The sequence below is a fragment of the Macaca nemestrina genome, chromosome 18, assembly GCF_043159975.1.
Source record: "Macaca nemestrina isolate mMacNem1 chromosome 18, mMacNem.hap1, whole genome shotgun sequence".
In the NCBI taxonomy this organism is placed as follows: domain Eukaryota; kingdom Metazoa; phylum Chordata; class Mammalia; order Primates; family Cercopithecidae; genus Macaca; species Macaca nemestrina.
Window position 1 is genome coordinate 45,582,485 of NC_092142.1, and position 23,431 is coordinate 45,605,915.

The window sequence follows — 23,431 nt, forward strand, 5'->3', positions numbered from 1 at the left end:
TGGATTACAATTGCTTTTTTTTTTTTTTTTTTTTTTTAAACTATAAGATCTAGGGTACATGTGCACAACATGCAGGTTTGTTACATATGTATACATGTGCCATGTTGGTGTGCTGCACCCATTAACTTGTCATTTACATTAGGTATATCTCCTAATGCTATCCCTCCCCCTCCCCCCACAATAGGACCCGGTGTGTGACGATCCCCTTCCTGTGTCCAAGTGATCTCATTGTTCAATTCCCACCTATGAGTGAGAACATGCAGTATTTGGTTTTCTGTTCTTGCAATAGTTTGCTGAGAATTATGATTTCCAGCTGCATCCATGTCCCTACAAAGGACATGAACTCATCCTTTTTATGGCTGCATAGTATTCCATGGTGTATATGTGCCACATTTTCTTAATCCAGTCTGTCACTGATGGACATTTGGGTTGATTCCAAGTCTTTGCTATTGTGAATAGTGCCACAATAAACATACGTGTGCATGTGTCTTTATAGCAGCATGACTTATAATCCTTTGGGTATATCCCCAGTAATGGGATGGCTGGGTCAAATGGTATTTCTAGTTCTAGATCCTTGAGGAATCGCCACACTGTTTTCCACAATGATTGAACTAGTTTACAGTCCCACCAACAGTGTAAAAGTGTTCCTATTTCTCCACATCCTCTCCAGCACCTGTTGTTTCCTGATTTTTTAATGATTGCAATTCTAACTGGTGTGAGATGGTATCTCATTGTGGTTTTGATTTGCATTTCTCTGATGGCGAGTGATGATGAGCATTTTTTCATTCATCTGTTGGCTGTACAAATGTCTTCTTTTGAGAAGCGTCTGTTCATATCCTTTGCCCGCTTTTTGATGGGGTTGTTTGTTTTTTTCTTGTAAATTTGATTGAGTTCTTTATAGGTTCTGGATATTAGCCCTTTGTCAGACGAGTAGATTGCAAAAATTTTTTCCCATTCTGTAAGTTGCCTGTTCACTCTGATGGTAGTTTCTTTTGCTGTGCAGAAGCTCTTTAGTTTAATTAGATCCCATTTGTCAATTTTGGCTTTTGTTGCCATTGCTTTTGGTGTTTTAGACATGAAGTCCTTGCCCATGCCTATGTCCTGAATGGTATTACCTAGGTTTTCTTCTAGGGTTTTTATGGTTTTTGGTCTAACATTTAAGTCTCTAATCCATCTCGAATTAATTTTCGTATAAGGAGTAAGGAAAGGATCCAGTTTCAGCTTTCTACTTATGGCTAGCCAATTTTCCCAGCACCATTTATTAAATAGGGAATCCTTTCCCCATTTCTTGTTTTTCTCAGGTTTGTCAAAAATCAGATGGCTGTAGATGTGTGGTATTATTTCTGAGGGCTCTGTTCTGTTCCATTGGTCTGTTTCTCTGTTTTGGTACCAGTACCATGCCATTTGGGTTACTGTTGCCTTGTAGTATAGTTTGAAGTCAGGTAGCGTGATACCTCCAGCTTTGTTCTTTTGGCTTAGGATTGTCTTGGCAATGCGGGGTCTTTTTTGGTTCCATATGAACTTTAAAGCAGTTTTTTCTAATTCTGTGAAGAAACTCATTGGTAGCTTAATGGGGATGGCATTGAATCTATAAATTACCTTGGGCAGTATGGCCATTTTCACAATATTGATTCTTCTTATCCATGAGCATGGTATGTTCTTCCATTTGTTTGTGTCCTCTTTTATTTCACTGAGCAGTGGTTTGTAGTTCTCCTTGAAGAGGTCCTTCACATCCCTTGTAAGTTGGATTCCTAGGTATTTTATTCTCTTTGAAGCTATTGTGAATGGGAGTTCATTCATGGTTTGGCTCTCTGTTTGTCTGTTACTGGTGTATAAGAATGCTTGTGATTTTTGCACATTGATTTTGTATCCTGAGACTTTGCTGAAGTTGCTTATCAGCTTAAAGAGATTTTGGGCTGAGACAATGGGGTTTTCTAAATATACAATCATGTCATCTGCAAACAGGGACAATTTGACTTCTTCTTTTCCTAACTGAATACCCTTTCTTTCTTTCTCTTGCCCAATTGCCCTAGCCAGAACTTCCAACACTATGTTGAATAGGAATGGTGAGAGAGGGCATCCCTGTCTTGTGCCAGTTTTCAAAGGGAATGCTTCCAGTTTTTGCCCATTCAGTATGATATTGGCTGTGGGTTTGTCATAAATAGCTCTTATTATTTTGAGATACGTTCCATCAATACCGAATTTATTGAGAGTTTTTAGCATGAAGGGCTGTTGAATTTTGTCAAAGGCCTTTTCCACAATTGCTTTTAAGATAGGTTTTATGTCCATGGTACTAAAGAATTCTGTTGTAAACAAAATTATAAAGTTTTAAAAGTTTAACAGGCCTTTCTTATCTTCCATTTCTAAAATGTGGAAGAATCAGGCCTCAGGCTCTAAGAAGTTAGTTCAGGAGCTTCACTGTGATTGCCACTGAGAACATACGCTTAAGCTTCATTCTGTTACTTCAAGTATCCATATAAGCACAACCAAATGTAAGTTTTATGCCAGTTATTTTTGCTCTGTGACATTTTTAAATCAAGTTAGCAGCTTTTGACATGAGAGAGATTTTTCCCCCTAAATAATCTTTCTGTTTAGAATCAAAATGTAAGTAAAAATTTGGCTACAGGCTGGGTGCAGTGGCTCATGCCTGTAATGCCAGCACTTTGGGAGGCTGAGGCAGGAGGATTGCTTGAGGCCAGGAGTTCAAGACCATCCTAGGCAACTTAAAAGACCCTGTCTGTGCAAAAAATAGAAAAGTTAGCAAGGCATGGTGGTACATGCCTGTAGTCCCAGCTACTTAGGAGGCTGAGGTGAGAAGATTGCTTGAACCCAGGAATTTAAGGTTACAGTGAGCCATGATCATGCCACTATACTTTAGCCTGGGCAACAGAGCAAGACCCTGTCTATAAAAACAAACCCAAAAATAAGAAAAAAAGAAAAGTAAAGAAAACTTAGCTGTAGTTTTTTCAAAGGACAGATTAGAATGACAAATTTCACTTTTACTAAGAGAAAAACCAAATACCTTCCATTTTCTTTGAGCTATGTATTTCTGCAGCAGTAGTTGGGATTTGAGACGAGTTTTGGATCTTGAAGCTTTGGCAGGCAAATTATTCAGCCACTCGTGTTTCAGGCACTGTGTGGCACTCATTCTGCAGCTGTGAAATCAAACAGCAGTTAAGACTTTTAGTTGGAGTTGCATTTTCTCATCCAAAAATCTGTTCAGTTGGGTAGGAAGCCTGAGTCAGTGGAACAGATTAATCATTTAGGCAGATTCATGCCATGTACAAAAAAGGGAACTCCTTGTGTCTAAAATTCCCTTCCTTCAAAGTGCCAGAAGGTCGTCAGCAAAATGTTCTCTGACCTCTATAGCGGGAACATATTCCAGTGATTCTGGGAGGAACCATTTCCCAGAGCAGGCTAAGAAGTTGAAGCAGGGCAGTAGGAAGGCTAGCTATGCCTGGAATTGCTCTTAAAGAAGCAAAAGAACAGGAAATTTGAAGGAAGTTCATTTCTCCTTCCAGAGTATGAAGGCAACTTGTTCATCTGACTTAGATTTTTTTTTTTCCTCTCACATAACTTTTCACAGTCAGAAAGAAACAAAACTGTAAAAGTCAGGGAAACACAAGCTGTCTTAGAGCCCAGACTCTTAGGCCTTAGCCTTGGGTTGTTAATACCTTTGGTTATGTCCAGTTATTACCTTATTCTGAGTATCAAAAAACTCACATGGCTTGACCCATGACTTTGATACAGATGCTGAAGCCTAAATAGATCTTCTTCACCAAGAAACAAGGTATTCAGATCTTTCTTCTGCAAATAACATCTGCATAGCTCAGGTTTTTTTCAACCTTAGCCTATGACAAGTGATAACTTGCAGATAGGACCAATCTACATATGCTTCTTTCTAAAACTGTATTTTATGCCCCTACTTGTTTGTTTCATTTATTTCCTTTGTCCCTTTCTCTGTTCCATTTATTTTTCCAAAGAAGTAGCAAACTAAGAAATCTTGAAAGGAATTTGTCCACAGAAAGAGAGACCTTCACAGTCAGCAGTCCTGCCCAGCTCCCAGACCTGGGGTCCCCATGAGTGACAAGCGATGAAAGGTACCTCTTCTCTTTGACCAGCAACCGGGAAACAAAGTCCTTGGCCTCCTCCGAGAGCCCTTCAAAGGTGTCAGCATCAAAATCCCAGCTACAGTTTACAATGAAATTCATGGTCTCTGCATCTGTTTCCCCTAGAAATGGGGACAAGCCACTGAGTCTACAGAAAAGAGAAAGGACCATCAGTAGGTAGAGGCCACATTTGCCAACGTGCATTGGCAGAATAGAGAAGCTTACAGAGTTCAAGTGGACCTAGCCAGAACCAAGAGGGTTCAAAAGGAAAGCACCCCCACTACTTCTCCACAGGATGGGGTCCAGTGTGTTCATTAAAGGGAGGACACGGAAGGATTTAAAATTTGGAGGCAGGAAGAATTTTTGGAATAAGTCCCCTCTTGTGCTCACCTCTTTGCACCTCATTCCTGAAGTAAAGAGTAAAATTAGGGCCCTACTTCATATGCCCAGTTATCAAGTACACATTGATTTAATTTTAGAAATAGAAATAGCCTTCCATGTCCTTGAGACAGCCAGGCTTGTTTAGATGCTACCCAGGCCCCAAGCCAAAGGAAAATGGGCTTTATTAGGCTCCCGCTAGAGGGAGGGTAAAAGAAGCAGGATACCGTGACGGCCAGCCTCAGGGATCTGAACTTCCCCAGCCTGGTGCAGCTCACACATCCGAGTGCAGGGACAGTGCGTAGCAGTTACACAATAATCAGAAGATCAGAAGCAAAACATGACTTTGCCTCTGAGAAAGCAACCACAGGAAGTCCACAGCCGGACAGAGAAGAAAACAGGGAGCACGGGTTCAATGATGCCATAAAGGGTATCCTGCCCTGCCCCCCACCCCCTTACCCCTTCAGTGCACTCCAGCCTCATTTGGGTTTTTATTTTGTTTTGTCTTTAAACAGGGCCTCATTCTGTCACCCAGGCTGGAGTGCAATCATAGCTCACCGCAGCCTCAAACTCATGGGCTCAACCAATCCTCCTGCCACAGCCTCCCAAAGTGCTGGGATTATAGGCATGATCCAGCTCCATTTGTACCAGAGCACATGCATGTCTCTGCTGGAGGGCTTTCTCTCCAGCCGAAGCTTGCTTTCCCCACCCAGAAGTATCAGGAAATCAATTCCACCCCATCTCCATTAGTCCACATGGAATAACTGATAAGAGTTAGTGTATAAATACCCCAACTCCCTCCCCTAGATGAAATAACTCTCAGGGGGTATTCCATGATGGATTCTGGAGTTCCCCAGCAAAATGAAACTCTAGTTGCCCACAATTGGGCCTTACTCCTGAGTCATGAATACTTTTGTTTTTTTCAGTTATTACTTTTATGTCTCAGTACCAAAAAATTCAATGGCTCAAGCCATAACTTTTTTTTTTTTTTTTTTTTTTTTTGAGACATGATCTTGCTCTGTCACCCAGGCTGGAATGCAATGGCATGATCATGGCTCACTGCAGCCTCAACCTCCCAGGCTCAAGCAATCCTCCCACCTCAGTCTCCCTAGTAACTGGGACGACAGGTACGCACCACCATGCCCAGCTAATTTTTTTTGGTTTTGGTAGACAGGGTCTCTCTGTGTTGCCCAGGCTGGTCTTGAACTCTTTGGCTCAAGTAATCCTCCCACCTTGGCCTCCCAAAGTGCTGTGATTACAGGCATGAGCCACCGTGCCCAGCTCAACCCATAACTTTGATACAGCTGCTGAAGCCCAAGTAGGCCTTCCTCACCAAGAAACAGGCCTTTAGACCTTTGTTCCAGGGAATAATATCAGCACATCTCAATTTTTTCAATATTAACCTACTACAATAACTTGGAAATACGACCGCCTTGTCAATATGGTAACTGGCTTGATAATATACCCTTCCCTGGCTCCTTTCCTTCCCCGTCTCACTACCCTATTCCTCTATTGGGGTTTCCTGGGGATACTTCCCAAATAGACTACTTGTACTCAAAATTTTGCTTCTAAGACTACCCAAAGGAAGACAAATGACCCCCATCCCCATTTCAGAGCCAGGCTGCTAAGCACTCACAGCATGTAGGTGATGACTCCCACACTCCACATGTCCGTGGGGAATGAGACAAACTCATAGTTGACGACTTCTGGGGCCAGGAACTCAGGAGTGCCGAAGTTCACCTTCAGCTTCTCTCGAGGCTTGTACCTGGGGAGGAGGGAGGGTACAAAGAACCATGGGGTGAGGCCTGGGAGATGTGGATGCTGGGGCTCATTTCTGGTGGGATGCAGACATTCCCCACTTCCCATCAGCCATATGGCCTGGACCCCACACCCACACTACACTTGTGAATTACTGGGGAATACTCAGATCCCAGGCCCCAAACTTCAGGCTTTTCTAAGTCAGTGATAGAATCAGAAAACTACAGTCTTCCTCCTCCAGGCGTTTGCTTCTGTCAGTAGTCAAATTTATAGAAACAGAAATAAGGAAGGGGTTGGGGCAGGCAGAAGATGGGAAGTTATTATTTAATGGATATAGAATCTCAGTTTTGCAAGATGAAAAAGTTCTGTAGATTGGTTGCACAAAAATATGAATGTACTGATTGTACATGTTTATGGTATATATGACGCTTTTTTTTTTTTTTTTTTTTTTTTTTTTGAGACAGGGTCTCACTCTGTCACCTACGCTGGAGTGCAGTGATAAGATCTCAGCTCACTGCAACCTCCACCTCCCAGGCTCAAGCAATTCTCTAACCTCAGCCTCCTGAGTATCTGGGGCTACAGGCACACGCCACCACATCTGACTAATTTTCTGTATTTTTTGTAGAGATGAAGTTTCACCATGTTGCCCGGGCTGGTCTCAAACTCCTGAGCTCAAAAACTCCACCTGTCTCAGCCTCCCAAAGTGCTGGATTACATGTGTGAGCCACTACACCCAACCGGTATATATGATGCTTCGATACATGTGTACATTGTGGGATGGCTAAATCAAGCTAATTAACATATGTATTACCTCACATACTTATTTTTTATGGTGAGAACACTTAAAGTCTATTCTCTTGGCAATTCTCAAGTATACAATACATTGTTATTAACTATAATCACCATGTTGTACAATGGCTCTCTTGAATTTACTCCTCCTTTCTAATTGAAATATTGTATCCTTTGGCCGACATCTCCCCAGTGCCACCTGCCCTGCCTTCGGTAACCACCATCCAACTCTGCCTGTAAGAGTTTGTCTTTTTCAGATTCCACACCTAAGTGAGATCATGTGGTACTTGTCTTTCTGAGCCTGGTTTATTTCACCTAACATAATGCCCTACAGAGTCATCCATGTTGCTGCAAATGACAGGATTCCCTTCTCTTTTGAAGCAGAACAGTATTCATTTGCATATATATACCCCAGTTTCTTTATCCACTGACGGACACTAGGTAATAACTTTTATGTTATGTATTTTTTAAACCACAATTCCAAAAATAAAAAATTAGAAAAAGTTCTGGACATGAAGTTTAAGGCTAGGAAGAGAGTCAATGGCTGAGTGGGAAAGGGGGGCAAATAGTGTGTTTTAGAATCACTCTTGAAGAAAAAGAGTCTCTAGCTAAAATTTCATGGGCACTTTTTATTTGCCAGGTACTATGCTAAAAGTTTTATACATGCGTGGCATCTCTTTCCCTCCTTCCAAGAGCCCTATGAAATAGGTAGGATTATTATCCCCATTTTATAGATGAGGCAATTGAGAATAACAATAATAAAATAAATAAAATGAATATTCTGCCAATATACCCTGCTTCCTTTAAATCAGCTTTCAGAGAGCAGTCTCCTATCCTCCAAATTTGCTGAGAGCCAGGCAGACAATGACTCAGCACCAACACAGCTAAGCCCATCCAGTGAAAGAGCAGCAAGGTGGCGGGGGTTGAGGGACTGGGCCAGGGGACTAGATGGTTAGATAGATAGATACATAGATAGATAGATAGATAGATAGATAGATAGATAGATAGATAGATAGATAGATAGATAGATAGATAGATACATGTTATGAGATACATATATGGATACATATATATATATGTGGGCTGTGTATCTATATATACGTATATATATGTTTGTGTATATATATATATTTTTTTCTGGCTTCTAACTTGCATAGTCCTTGTTATAATGTTGGGACACTTTAGGCCTCAGGAGAGAATCTCTCTCTCTGTGTCCTTCTCCAGTCCTTCTTTCACCTGCCCAAGGCAGGACTCTAATCTGACTATGGATCAAAAGACCCTCATTCTAGAGAGTGTCCTGCCCCCTACCCTAAAGGAAGGAATGCAATACAGAGAGGCTAAGAAAAAGACAGGCCTTGCTGGGTTTAGATCATGGGCTTTTTGTCCAATCATCTTTCTGTGCCATTGTCAATCATGCCTATGTAATGATGCCTCCATAAAACCCCAAAAGGACAGGGTTGGAGAGCTTCCCAAGGGCTGAAAACGGGGAGATTCCTGGAGAGGGGACACTCAGGGAAGGCATGGAAGCTCCATGCCCCTTTCCCCATACCTCGCCCTATGTCCCTCTTCACCTGTATTCTTTGTAATATAAACAGATAAATGTAAGTAAGTGTTTCCTTGAGTTCTTTGAGCCATTCCGGCAAATTAAGCAAACCCAAAGAGGGGGTCGTGGGAACCCCAACATGAAGACATTCCATCAGAAGCTCCAGAGGCCTGCACTTGTGACCAGTGACTGGGGGAAGAGGGGGTATCCTTGAGGACTGAGCCCTCAACCTGTGGGATCTGACGCTATCTCCCGGTAGGGGATGTCAGAACTGAACTGCAGGACACCCAGCTGGCATCCGCTGCTCGCTGGTGGGGAACCCACCTGCCCGCTTTTGATCACAGAAGTCTTCAGTGTTGTTTGCTGTGGTGTGAGAGCAGAGGAAATACAATTTGAGAGCTTTTCCCCAAACAGCCACTCGGCATGGAGGTTTTTGGTTTGACTAAGTTTTGGTAAATTGACCTACAGCCCTTTTCACCTCCCCACCAGGTAAGACTCTGGCCTATAGGATAATGTTCAGACGTGTGAGCCCCGCATTCAGGATTCCCCATTAGTGCCCTCATCTTCGACTGTATTTTCCCCCGACCGGCCTGCACATACAGGGTGCACCCTGTTCTCAGCCCACAACTCACAGGGCCCCCCCACCTCCCCTCCAGGTAGTGCTATACTAGAGCTGGCTCTCAGGTGCACGGGAGACCTGAGTGCCTCTCCTTCCAGCTCCGCCTTCAGTGATATCATCTTGGTAGCTTGTAATTAGCAAACACTGGCAAAGATTACAAATCAAACCCATCCCCTCTCACTCCCCACTCCCTCAGGGCTGGTGCTGAAGCATTTGCCAGCATAGCAGCATTGCCTGCAGACAGCAAATCCTGTCCACCAGTCCCTGCCGACTGCTCAGAAAAGCCTTCCCTGACTCCAGGGGCGTCCAGTGGTTGCTTCTTTCTCAGTGTTCACAATGTGTCCCTGCAAATGCTCATTTGGCAGCGGACCATCAGGTATTTGAGAGTGTACTGCATACACCAGCGTGTGCATTCTCAGTGAAGACAATATTGCCCCGTGGGGGACAAACATTGGTTCTTGGGGGACAAAACAGTCTTAGCTATTACAATGGTTTGTGGCTCTCCAAAGGGCCACAGCACATAAACAGATACATGGTACATCAGTGGTATTAAATTTCATGGCATTGGGGGACTAGGCGATTGGGGAAATAAAGTCAAAAAGGGCTCACTACAGGGCAGGTAGCGATAATGAAATAGGTTGAGAAACACTGCCCTAGTGTATACGACATGCAAGCGTGTGGGAGGCATCTGAATTTTATAGCATATTATCAGGGAAAATACTAAGCAACTTGCTAACATGGTAGATTGCATGTGATTTTTTTCTGTTTATGAACTACAATACACTGTGTGATAGAGACCCTGAAGGCCTCGTGGGATGATGTGAACTTCCTCCTGCATTTACACTAGCAGCACATGGGGCACTGAAAATGCATCATCACACTGCAAATGGGTAACGTTTACACTTCAACCAGTGGAGGAGTGACCAGGAAAACCAGCACTGAGGGTGTGGATGCTGCTTGGGAGGCAGGTGCTGGAAGGCAGAGCTGAGCTCAGGCACGCGGCTCTGCATCCAGGGGCGATGCTGTGTTTCCTTCCACTCGTGGATGTGGTGGAGGGCACGGCGTGGTGGCTCATGCCTGTAATCCCAGCACTTTGGGAGGCTGAGGTGGGCAGATCACTTGAAGTCATGAGTTCAAGACTAGCCTGGCCAACATGGTGAAACCCTGTTTCTACTAAAAATACAAAAATTAGCCAGGCGTGGTGGCGGGCACCTGTAGTTCCAGCTACTCGGGAGGCTGAGGCAGGAAAATTGTTTGAACCCAGGAGGCAGAGGTTGCAGTGAGCTGAGGTTGCGCCACTGCACTCCAGCCTGGGTGACAGAGAGAGACTCTGTCCAAAAAAAAAAAAAAAAGGGCCGGGCGCGGTGGCTCAAGCCTGTAATCCCAGCACTTTGGGAGGCCGAGACGGGCGGATCACGAGGTCAGGAGATCGAGACCATCCTGGGTAACACAGTGAAACCCCGTCTCTACTAAAAATACAAAAACTTAGCCGGGCGAGGTGGCAGGCGCCTGTAGTCCCAGCTACTCGGGAGGCTGAGGCAGGAGAATGGCGTGAACCCGGGAGGTGGAGCTTGCAGTGAGCTGAGATCCGGCCACTGCACTCCAGCCTGGGTGACAGAGCGAGACTCCGTCTCAAAAAAAAAAAAAAAAAAAAAAAAGAAGAAGAAGAAGGAAAAGAAAACAGCCAGCCATTAGGAAAGAGAAGCAGCTTCCAGAAGAGTTGAAAATTTAGCTGTAGCTGAAAGACCTACCTAGAAGATATGTGATTCGGCCTGCCATGGTGGCTCATGCCTGTAATCCCAACACTTTGGGAGGTCAGGCAGGCGGATCATGACGTCAAGAGATCGAGACCATCCTGGCCAACGTGATGAAACCCCATCTCTACTAAAAATACAAAAATTAGCTGGGCATGGTGGCAGGCACCTGTAACCCCAGCTACTTGGAAGGCTGAGGCAGGAGAATTGCTTGAATCCAGGAGACGGAGGTTGCAGTGAGACGAGATTGCGCCACTGCACTCCAGCCTGGGTGAGAGCATGAGATTCGGTCTCAGAAAAAAAAAAAGAAAAAAAGATATGTGATTCCCAGAGAAATGTCATTCTTGGAGGCAACAGAATCCTGGAGGAATCCTGGAAGCTGGGCATACAACTACTGCCATGTTTCTGCCATGTTTACGAACTGCGGATGTCTGAAGGTTTAGGGGAAGCCTTCCCAAATGCCAAGGGTCTGCTACTACCACTGCCAAGAACCCACACCCCTGGGCATGCATGCCATGGGCAGGAGCTCTCCAGGCGCACAGTATTCAGCACACGTGACTGGACTTCACAGCACCTATCTGTGAAGAGAGTAGGGTGATGGTGAAGGGGGCCGCTGAGCAGGGTGCTGGGCTGCTCAGTTCTGTGGGCTCCCCAGGCCTCCTGGGGTCAGGGCGTGCTGGGCTATGTGATGCATCTGCCACCACCCCTGCCCTCCAGGAAATGACCAGTTTAAATACAAAAAGTGAGTATGTGACAGTGTTGGGTGGTGCCATGGGTAGTGTGGCATCCCTGGGCTACACAGCAATATTAGCCACACTGCACTAGCCTTCAGGTATTTTAAGAGACTATGAGATTTTTAACATCGTATACAATGGGCCTGATGTGGTGGCTCAGGCCTGTAATCCTAACACTTCGGGAGTCTGCGGCAGGAGGAACACTTGAGGTCAGGAGTTTGAGACCAGTCTGGCCCACTTAGTGAAACCCCATTTCTACTAAAAATACAAAAATTAGCCATGTGTGGTGGCGGGTGCCTGTAATCTCAGCTACTTGGGAGGCTAAGGCAGGTGAATTGCTGGAATCCGGGAGGCAGAGGTTGTAGTGAACAGAGATTGCACCACTGCACTCCAGCCTGGGCAACAGAGTAAGACTCCATCTCAAAATAATAATAATAATAATAATAAATATACAATGTTTACTTTATTATTTATTTATTTTTAGACAGGGTCTAGCTCTACTGCCCAGACTGGAGTGTAATGGTGTGATTTTGGCTCACTGCAGGCTCAAGTGATCCTCCCACCTCAGCCTCCCAAGTTGCTGAGACTACAGGTGCTCACCACCATGCTGGGCTAATTTTTGTATTTTTTGTAGAGATGAGGTCTTGCTATGTTGCCCAGGCTGGTCTTGAATTCCTGGGGTCAAGAGATCCTCCCTCCTTGGCCTCCCAAAAGTGTTGGGATTATAGGCGTTAGCCACTGTGCTGGGCTTACAATGTTTACTTTATGCCCTGAAACTTGAGAACCTAACCTCCCGGATAGGATGCGTCCACATTGTCTGTGTATTTTCTCATTTAACGCTCATAACCATCCCCATGCCAGCAGGTAATGTATTACATCACCATTTCACCAAGATCTAAACCAGTCCTGAGAGGTTACAGAAACACCTACCCATGGCGCCACCCAACACCGTCACATGCTCGCTTTTTGTATTTAACCTGGTCATTTCTTGGAGGGCAGGGATGGTGGCAGATGCATCACATAGCCCAGCACCTCCTGGCCCCAGGAGGCCTGGGGAACCCACAGAACTGAGCAGCCCAGCACCTCGATCAACAGCCCCCTTCACCATCACTGTCCTCTTTTCTCAGATAGGTGGAGTGAAGTTCAGTTAATTCCACAGCCTTTTAGGAAGAAGCAGAGCCCACAACACAAAGCCAGCCCATGCAAGAGCAACAAGGCCTGTCTGCAAGTCAAAGGCCACCAGCCTCTGTGCACAAGAGCTTTCTTGCATCAGTTCCAAAACTCAAGCATTAGCTGGGTCAGGAGTAACCATACCTAGAGAGCCACAAAGAGTCCCAAGGAATTTTGTTAAGGTATCTAAGTAAAAACCCCTTACCTTCTGGCCAGCCCGAAGTCAATGATCTTAATTTGATGTCCTGTCTGATTGACGCACAATATGTTCTCCGGCTGGGAAAGAAAGAAGTCTGCTTAGCCCAAGCAATAGCTGAGGAGGTCTGCAGCTGCCACACTTGTCTATAGGCCTCTGTTTTCCAGCCTTCAAGGGACATAAATGGCTCAGGGCAGCCCTTCAAGGGCTGGATAGATAAAGGAAATACATGAAGGGACTGGCAAGACAATAAGGATTGGAGTGGACTGTGGGGAACTGGAGGCTCCCAGCCTGTGTAAAGGGACAGCACTACCCAGTCCCAGACACTGGTCACCATGTAGGAGTGTAGGCACAACGCCAGTTTCTCAGTCCTCAAGAGAAGCCGAGAATTCAGGGATTTTTGTTGTTGTTGTTGTTGTTGTTGTTTTGGTCAGTTTTGTTTTTAATTAAAAGAACAGAGGTGGGGTCTCACCATGTTGCCCAGGTTTGTCTCGAATTCCTGAGCTCAAGAGATCCTCCAGCCTCAGCCTCCCAAAGTGCTGAGCATACAGGTATGAGCCACCATGCCCAGCTAGGAATTCAGGTTTTTATGTGAAAATTCCATGCTTTTAAATGTTAACAACTAAATGAAATCTAAATTCACATCTCAGAGCCCAACAGAATACCTCTGTGAGGTATAATTGGCCCATGAACTGCTTGTATGGAACTACTGGTTTGGGGGTGGGTTCCCAACCCTGGCTGTATGTTGGAATCATCAGGGGAGCTTTTAGAATCCCAATGTTATACTGGAATGCTAAGAGAATTAAAAAAAGAAAAAGAAAAAGAAAAAATCCCAGTGCCCAGGCCTCAACCCTGACCAATTACATCAGAATCTCTGGGGTAACACCAAAGCATCACTGGTTGGTTAAGGAGAGCAGAGCTGCTGAATGTCCACCTGCCACTCTGCAGTGACAGCTGTGGCCCATGGCATGAGGGTGGCAGCCTTGGCACGCCTCCCCTCTTACGGCATTTGGATCAGCTCTGAGGCCCTGAGGGAGTCTGGAAGGATGCTCTCTGCTCATGCATGACAAATTTGGGGGTAAGTGTGTTGGGGGTTTGGGGAGAGAAGCTGAATGAAGATGTAGGGCTTATGACAGACAGGACTTTGCAGACCTAGGGTCTAGTGCCTGAGGCCTAGGGGCTCATTACCTGGTTCTGTAGCCCTAGATGAGTCCCTCTCCATTCCTGAAGACTCAATGTCTCCATATGTAAAACGGGAGTAATAACCTCTTCCTGTCTGCCCCTCAGGAGGGTGTGAGGATAAAATGACATAACATGCATGAAACACTTTACAGCTTCCAAAGCAAATGTCAGCTACTGTTTCTCCCAACAGAAGCTTTCACTCTTACTTATGTTACAATGGGGTTGTACAATTCCTTCAGAAAGGTGTGAGAGAGTGGTGTTTAAAAATCTCTATGTCTTCTATATAGGATCTAGAATAACACTATCTGATAAAAATATAACACAAGCCACATATATAGTAATTAAAATTTTCTAGTATGCACATTTAAAAGGGTCAAAAGAAACAGGTCAACTTAAATTTTATAACATTTTAAGTAATACAAATAATACTGATTTTTTCCATAAAACTCACCTTTTTTGGGGTGGGGGTGGGGATAGTGTTTCACTCTTGTCGCCCAGGCTGGAGTGCAGTGACACAATCTCGGCTCACTGCAATCTCCGCCTCCCGGGTTCAAGTTATTCTCCTGCCTCAGCCTCCTGAGTAGCTAGGATTACAGGCGTGGGCCACCACGCCCAGCTAATTTGTTTGTATTTTTAGTTGAGACAGGTTTCACCATGTTGGCCAGGCTGGTCTCAAACTCCTGACCTCAGGTGATCAGACTGCCTCGGCCTTCCAAAGTACTGGGATTACAGGTGTGAACCACCTCGCCCATCCAGAACTCACCATTTTAAAGTGTGCAATTCATTGATTTTTAGTATATTCACAGAGTTGTGCAATGATATCACTATGTAACTTTGGAACATTTTCATCACTTCAAAAAAAAAAAAAAACCCATACCCATCATCAGTCCCTGTCCATTCTCCCCTCACTTCCCATGCCATGGCAATCATTAATGTCCTCTTTCTCTGTGGATTTGCCTATTCTGGACATTTCATATAAACAGAATCATAAAACATATGGCCTTTTGGGTCTGATTTATTTCACTTACCAGAATGTTTTCAAGGTTTATCCATGTTGTGTAGCAGGTATCAGCACTTCATTCCTTTTCATGGCTAAATAATATTCCATTGTATGGATTAGACCATATTTTGTTTATCCATTAACTAATAAAATTAATGAACATTTGGGTTGTTTACACTTCTGGCTATTATAAATAATGCTGCTAAAAACATTTGTGTACAAGTTTTTGTGTCAACTTATGTTTTAATTCTCTTAGGGGTATACCTAGGAGTAAAATTGCTGGGTTATATGGTAATTCTATGTTTAGCATTTTTAGGAACTGCCAAACTTTTTAAAAAGTGAATGCACATTTTACAACCCACCAGCAATGTATGAGGGTTCCAATTTTCCCATATCCTAGCTAATGCTTTTTTTTTTTTTTTTTTTTTTTGAGATAGGGTTTCACTCTTGTCACCCAGGCTGGAATGCAGTGAGTGCTTTGATCTCTGCTCACTGCAACCTCTGCCTCCCGGGTTCAAGTGATTCTCCTGCCTCAGCCTCCCAAGTAGCTGGGATTACAGGCATGTGCCACGACACCCAGATAATTTTGTATTTTTAGTAGTGACGGGGCTTCTCCATGTTGGTCAGGCTGGTCTCAAACTCCAGACCTCAGGTGATCCACCTGCTTTGGCCTCAAAACAAACAAACAAACAAACAAACAAACAAACAAACATTTGGTATAATTCACCAGTGAAGCCATATGGGCCTGGGCTTTGCTTTGTGGATAGTTTTTGGTTACTAATTCAATCTCTAATTGCTATAGGTCTATTCAGATTTTCTATTTCTTCTTGAGCCAGTTTCACTAGTTGGTGTCTTCCTAGAAATTTGTCCATTTCTTCTAGGTGCTCTGACTTATTGGCATACAATTTTTTATCATATTTCTTTATAATCCTTTTTTATTTCTGTAAGACCAGTAGTAATGTCTCCTCTTTTATTCCTGATTTTAGTCACTTGCATCTTCTCTTTTTCTTGGTTAGTATAGCTAAATATTTGCCAATTTATTGATCTTTCTAAAGAACTAACTTTGGTTTTAATGATTTTCTCTATTTTTTTCTGTTTTTTATGCTCCAATTTTTATTTCCCTCATTCTGATTGCTTTGAGTCAATCAGACTCAAAGAACTTGCTGTTCTTTTTCTAGTGTCTTTTTTCCCCCTTTGAAACGGGGTCCTGCTCTATTGCCCAGGCTGGACTGCAGTGGCACAATCATACCTCACTATAGCCTCCAACTTCTGGGCTTAAGCAATCCTCCTGCCTCAGCCTCCCAAGTAACTAGGACTACAGACATGGCTAATTAAAAATAATTTTTTTTTCTCTCTTTTTTTTTTTTGAGACGGAGTCTCGCTCTGTCGCCCAGGCTGGAGTGCTGTGGCCGGATCTCAGCTCACTGCAAGCTCCGCCTCCCGGGTTCCCGCCATTCTCCTGCCTCAGCCTCCCGAGTAGCTGGGACTACAGGCGCCCGCCACCTCGCCCGGCTAGTTTTTTGTATTTTTTAGTAGAGACGGGGTTTCACTGTGTTAGCCAGGATGGTCTCGATCTCCTGACCTCGTGATCCGCCCGTCTCGGCCTCCCAAAGTGCTGGGATTACAGGCTTGAGCCACCGCGCCTGGCCTATAATTTTGTTTTTTAAAGACAGGGTCTCACTATGCTGCCCAGGCTAGTCTCAAACTCCTGGCTTCAAGAAATCCTCCTGTCTTGGCCCCCTAAAGTGCTGGGATTACAGACTAATAATATATTTTATTTAACTGGATATATCCAAAATAGTATCATGTCTAAATACTGATGCAATTGTGTCCATTCTTTTTCATATTGTCTTTGAAATCCATTTGAAATCCAGTGTATATTTTACATCTACAGTGTATCTCAATTCAGACCTTAAGTTTTCATCAGAATTTTTTTTTTTTTTTTTTTGAGACAAGTCTCACTCTGTTTCCCAGGCTAGAGTGCAGTGACACAAGCTCAGCTCACTGCAAGCTCCGCCTCCTGGGTTCACGCCATTCTCCCACCTCAGCCTCCTGAGTAGCTGGGACTACAGGCTCCCGCCACCATGCCCGGCTAATTTTGTTTTTGTATTTTTTGTAGAGACAAGGTTTCACCATGTTAGCCAGGATGGTCTCGATCTCCTGACCTCGTGGTCCCCCCACCCCGGCCTCCCAAAGTGCTGGGATTACAGGCGTGAGCCACCGCGCCCAGCCCAGAAATATTTTATCTGTATTTAGATTTCAAGAAATTTAGAGTTGAAAAGTAAATTCATATATCCAAATTGTTCCAAACATACTAATAGTTTTCCAATAACTGCATCAAGGGTCAGTTTATTAATTTAAATTAATAAAATGTAAAGTTTGGTTAGTCATACTAGCTACATTTCAAGTGTTTAGTGGCCCCATGTGGCTTGTGGCTATTGTCTTGGACAGTGCAGTTCCAGAGCTCTTTCTCTATATTTAATCCACACAACACCCCAAGAGGTAGGTATTATGTTTCTCTATTTCACAATTGATGAGTTTAAAGAACTTACCCCAAGTCTCACAATCAGAAGGGGCTAAACCCCCACAGCCCCTTTAATACAAGTGGCAAGAACAGATATCCTTGTCTTATTCCTGATTTTAAGGAGAAAACATTCAGTCTCCTACTACAAACTATAGTGTTAGCTGAGAGAAACAGCCTCAGCAGCGATCTCCTCTCTGCTGCCGCCACAGGCGGTGCCCCAAAGGCTGGTCCTTGCCCCAGAATCACAGGGCAGGTTCCTGAGCTTTTCCTGGCTGCCCACCCCAGAGCAGCTGGTGCAGGAGGCTTGGGATGAGCTCTAATGAGCAAAAGGGGCCTGAGGCCAATCCCCTCACCCCTACCAACTTTCCAAGCACCCCACCTTACAGTCTGATGTCCACAAGGAAAGACGGTCAGAAGGGGCAATGTGAATCCTCACAGATGCAGCCAACCCACCGGCCTTCTTCTGTGGGGAGCCACCGACATTCACCCCCTTCCTGAAATGAGTTGTAAAGAAACACCCTCCTTTTGGCCCAGAGGAGTGGAAAATCACAGAAACTCCCACCATGTCTCAAGTGATTGCTATCAGCCAGGCACCGTGCCCAGGGTGTTATGTACCTGACACTCCCAGGACACTCCTAGGAGACAAAATAGTGGAATTCAAAAGTGTATTCACTCCATAGAGTATCACACAGCTCTTACAGAGAATGAGGAAAGATGTCTATACTGTATGACTAACAAAAGCAACATTAAAAACAAGATGTGGGCCAGATGTGGTGGCTCACGCCTGTAATCCCAGCACTTTGGGAGGCTAAGGCAGGATTGCCTGAGTCCAGGAGTTTAAGACCAACCTGGGCAACATGGTGAATCCTTCTCTCTATAAAAAATAGAAAAATTAGCCAAGTTTGGTGGCACGCACCTGTAGTCCTAGCTACTTGGGAGACTGAGGATCACTTAAGCCTGGGAGGTCGAGGCTGCAGTGAGCTATGATGGCACCACTGCACTCCAGCCTGGGCAACAGAGAGAGGCCCTGTCTCCAAAAAAAAGAGAGGAAAGAGGAGAGAGAGAGAGAGAAAGAGAAAGGAAGTCAGAAAGAAAGAGAGAAAGAGAGAGAGAGAGGAATGCATTGTAGGATCTCCTTTTGTGTGTGTGTGAGTCATGCCAGCTTGCTCACAGAGAAGTCCCCTCAGCAGGGAGGCCTGGTGGGAGGAACTTTCACTGTGTATTTTACACACTATTCTGCTGTCTATATTTGTTACCAAAAGCCTATGTTCCCTTTTGATCTTTTAAAAAAACTAATCTTAAAGGTATTTTTAAAGAAGAAAAGCTCATTGTTTCACTTAATCTTCAAATAATACTTAAAGAGGTACAATTATCCAGATGGAAGAACTACAGCCCCAAGAGGCAGCAAGAGTGGCCTGTCCAGACTCCAGAACTACAAAATGACAGAGAGCCAGGAATGGAAGCTGGGGCTGTCTGTGGACAGAGCTCTCAATGGTGAGAGCACGCCAAGGGCTAGGGCATCAGGGGCCCCTACCGCATGCCCAGGGAAGAACCCACCTTGAGGTCCAGGTGCAGGATGTAGTGCTGGTGCAGGTAATGCACGCCCTCACAGATCTGCCTGGTGAACAGGACCACATCCAGTTCGGTCAGGTGGTACTTCTCATCTGTGATCCGGTCGAAGAGCTCACCCCCGTCCACGCTGCCAGAGCAAAGGGAGAGGCAGGTACCAGCCTGAGCAAGGCTCTTCAGGGCTTGTCCACTGTCATCACGGGGCCAAAAGAGGCCAGCCTGGGTAGGCCCACTGTCACACCTCATGGGTCACAGGGCTGCTGCCATTGCCATTGGGTTTTTTGCGTGTTTTGCTTTTAGACAGAGTCTCACCCTGTCGCCCAGGCTAGAGTGCAGTGGCGCAATCTCTGCTCACTGCAACCTCCGTCTCCTGGGTTCAAGTGATTCTCCTGCCTCAGCCTTCTGAGAAGTTGGGATTATAGGTGCTCACCACCACACTCAGCTAATTTTTGTATTTTTTCATAGAAACAGGGTTTCACCGTGTTGGTCAGGCTTGTCTTGAACTCCTGATCTCAGGTGATCTGCCCGCCTCAGCCTCCCAAAGTGCTGGGATTACAGGCGTGAGTCACCATACCAGGCCTGCCACTGGGGTTTTACTGGGACCTTTGCTCCAGTCCACTCCCAGCAAAGATTAGGGGTGGTAAAAAGGAAGTGACAGATCAAAGGGAAGAAGGGATGGCCATCAGTGTTGATGATCCAGGCACACTCTAGATGGTCCTGACCAGGGCCGCGAACTCATTCGCCTATGGAGGCCAACTCGGACCTTTGTGGCATAAGCCTAAATGGACCAATGAGGCCATCCGTGAAGCAAACATGTTCTGAAGACACACAGTCTTTCACTTATTTTTTGTTTTTCCACTTTCGATAAGGACATGACATGACAAACGCTTTATTCTCTTCAGCTGCACCCCGAAGGAAAACAGCAACACAAATGCAAATATGAATGGCCTCTGAGTCCTTGGCCCCAGCACTGGGGCGGTTGGGAGTCCTGGGGATTGTGGCAGAGGAAGCCTGGTCACCCTGTCTACAAACGGCAGTCCCTGGAAGCTCCCACACATCATTTCCACTTGGAAAGGCAGGCCCGGCATTTACAACATCTTTTACGTTTTCGAGAAAAGCCAGATATCTAGGTTTTAATGTGAAGATCCTAATTTCCAATGGTTAACAACGAATCCCACATTACTAAAAATAGGCAGAGTGTGGTGGCTCACACTTGTAATGCCAGCATTTTGGGAAGCTGAGGCAGGAGGATTGCTTGAGTTCAGGAGTTCAAGACCAGCCTGGGCAACATAGCAAGACCTCATCTCTACAAAAATTTTTAAAATTAGCTGGGCATGGTGGCACATGCCTGTGGTCACAGCTTCATGGAAGGCTGAGGTGGGAGGATCACTGGAGTCTGGAAGTTCAAGGCTGCAGTGAGCTGTGATCACACCACTGCACTCCAGCCTGGGCAACAGAGTAAGACCTTGTCTCTAAAAAAAAATTTCAATTTAATTTTCAAAAAATTACTAAAAATAGTATAGGCCAATCAACATACGTACACCTGCAGGTCAAATCAGGCTCACTGGCCACTGGTTTGTGAGGAAGTTGCTTTGTCCTCCACATTCCATATTGGAGGTCAAATAGCCAAGTCAGAGAAGACAGGATGACACGACCCTGGACATGCCAGGAAGGGGAAAGGACAGAGAGGGCTTTGCCTTGAATTAAGGCTCTAAGCCCTAGCGCTGAGCCCTGGCTTGAGCCGAGGCGGCCGCCCCGCCTCTGATACTCACTACTCCATGACGAGGGTGCAGCTGTGCTTGCTCTCGAAGGCATCATAGAGCTGGATCAGGTTCACGTGGCTAAGCTGGTTCATGATGTTGATCTCGTTCTTCACATCCTCCTTAGGGGAACCAGAGGACAGAGGGATTTCCAAGCGAATGAGTCAGGAGGAGGAGCCAGCTGACCTCCCAACACAGACACAGAACTCCTCATCCTTCCTCAGTTTCCTATTCTCACACCAGGTCTCCCTGACTCAACACCCAAACCAGATTCTACAACACAAAGGGCCTGAGTGTGACCCACTCATCTCACAGACAGGAAACCTAAGGCCCAACAAGGACAGGAGAGCTGACTGGAGGGTGGGAATCCTGGAAAAGAGCAGGAATAAGTAGCGTTTCCAGCGCAGCATGGGAGCCTGGGGGCCCTGAGGGAAGGAAAGGAATCCTGAGGCTAGCCATAGGGACCTGGCCCAGGCAGATGCCTCACCCGGTCCTTGGCGCTCTTCACTTTGATGATCTTGGCAGCCAGTGGGAGGCCTGTGGACTTCTCTGTGCACCTGTGGACCTGGCCAAACCGGCCCCTGCAGAGACACAGCCACACGGCAGGCTGAGAGCCCAGAGGCTCATCCCACACCCATCCCCGGACTTCTGGGTCCAACTCCTCCACACACAGGTCATGTGGACCATCCTACATCCCAGAGTGCAGCCTGTCATCACCCCAAAACCCTGCTGACTATCCTGAAACCTGCAAAGCAACTCTTCACCCCACACCACCCAGGCCATCCTGCACCCCAGGGAACATCCCCTCACCCCACACCACCCAGACCATTCCACACCCCAGGGAACATCCCCTCACCCCACACCACCTGGGCTATCCACCCTAAAGAAGCTTCTCCTCACCCCACCCCATGTTGGCTCTCTGGCCACCTCCAGGCTGTGCCTCCCATACCCATAGGGTGCCTGCCCTCCCGAGCCTCCCCTCCCCGATGCCACGTGGGCTCTCCTGTCCTCTCAGGCTATTCTCTTTCCCCCACTCTGTGGGCCGTCATGCACCCCACACCGTACGGGATGTCCCACCCCAGCCTGGGCTCCATTAGCTCAAGAGAGTCATCCTGCGGCACCCACCCCAGTTCTCCAGGTGGTCCCGACCCCACCCCGTGACTCCTGCTCTGAGCTCCCCCCACCAAGGCAGATGCCCACCTACCCTCCCAAGACTTCGTGCTGGCACACCTCGTAATCTGCCGAGATGGAGGTCTCCTTGACGCTCACTACCCGGTGTTCAAAAGGAGCTGGCGGGGCCGGACTGTCATCTGCTCGGGAGGCAACAGGAACCCGTGAGCCTCCTCTGTGCAGCCCACACCTCTCGGTCACCTATGCCAGACCCACTTAGCTTCCCTTGGTCCACCAGGCCCTACGGCCAACCCTGGTATTTGAAACCTTTTCTCCAAACCATCTCGGTAGAGCCATCCATTCGGCAGAGAAGGGAGCTGAGTGTCAGAGAGGTGAGGTGACCACCGAGGTCACACAGGGAGCCCGTGACAGACGACACTCAAACCCGGGTCTCCCAGCACCCAGGACAGTGCCCTTGGCAAGGCTGAGAAGTTCTATCCAGTCTGTTCATGATGTCTAGAAGGCGATCCTAGTGGATCTGTGTGGCCCGCAGGAAACAGAGGGCCCACGTGGACAAGGTGATGAGGCAGTTAGTGACGCCACTATTTTTAAAGGGCCTGTAAAGTCAGGGCTGTGGAAACTCGCGTGGGTATTATGAGAGGGAGGCAGCTGGAGAAATAAACATCCACCCTCTCTCCTCTCGCCCTCCATCTCCTGCCAGCTGAGCCCAACCAGAAGCTCAGCATGACAGCCCGTGATGGAGCCAGGGGGCAGGCCCCGGGGCACAGGACTGGGGAGGGGGTCGACAGGGTATCTGTCTGCAAGGGAAATAGAGGACAGCCAGCACTTGGAAAGGTTTGTTTGCTTGTTTGTTTTTTAATGGTTTAGGGTTGTTTTATTTTAATCTTGTCCTTCAGAGGTGATATGAATACCTAGAAATCTTACAGGAAATAGACTAAATGAATAAAACAGAATCTAGAACACACAGCAAGTGCAGTGGTGTGAACCGGTTGTGCATCAAGGGCTGGAAGGAAGTCGGCTCGGCTGGCTCGGCTGGCGTTTGTTTGTTCAGGGCTCGCCACGGGAGCACTCTGCCTGCTCTCCGACTACCGGGAACTCTGAGAGCGGTCCGTGGACAATTCTCAGACCAAGAGGGTGTGACCCTAGGGCTGGAGGGGTTGAGGGCTTTTAGGTCACAAGAACACACCCTGGGTCACTAGCCTGGGTGGGTGGGAA

The 23,431-nt window shown here is 46.2% G+C and overlaps 1 protein-coding gene across 6 annotated transcripts in view; it reads right to left on the minus strand.

The window, feature by feature from the left end:
- Positions 1-23,431, minus strand: part of LOC105492213 (myosin light chain kinase 3) — a 61,181-nt gene that overhangs the window by 5,978 nt on the left and 31,772 nt on the right. For all 6 annotated transcript variants that reach the window (XM_011759226.3, XM_011759227.3, XM_024796168.2 and 3 more), the window contains 8 exons: positions 22,290-22,395; positions 21,573-21,666; positions 21,098-21,207; positions 19,314-19,455; positions 13,060-13,130; positions 6,124-6,252; positions 4,105-4,257; positions 3,023-3,155 (listed from right to left, as the gene is read on the minus strand). In XM_011759226.3, the coding sequence (XP_011757528.2) occupies positions 3,023-3,155; positions 4,105-4,257; positions 6,124-6,252; positions 13,060-13,130; positions 19,314-19,455; positions 21,098-21,207; positions 21,573-21,666; positions 22,290-22,395 (938 nt within the window). The remainder of the gene's footprint in view (positions 1-3,022; positions 3,156-4,104; positions 4,258-6,123; positions 6,253-13,059; positions 13,131-19,313; positions 19,456-21,097; positions 21,208-21,572; positions 21,667-22,289; positions 22,396-23,431) is intronic.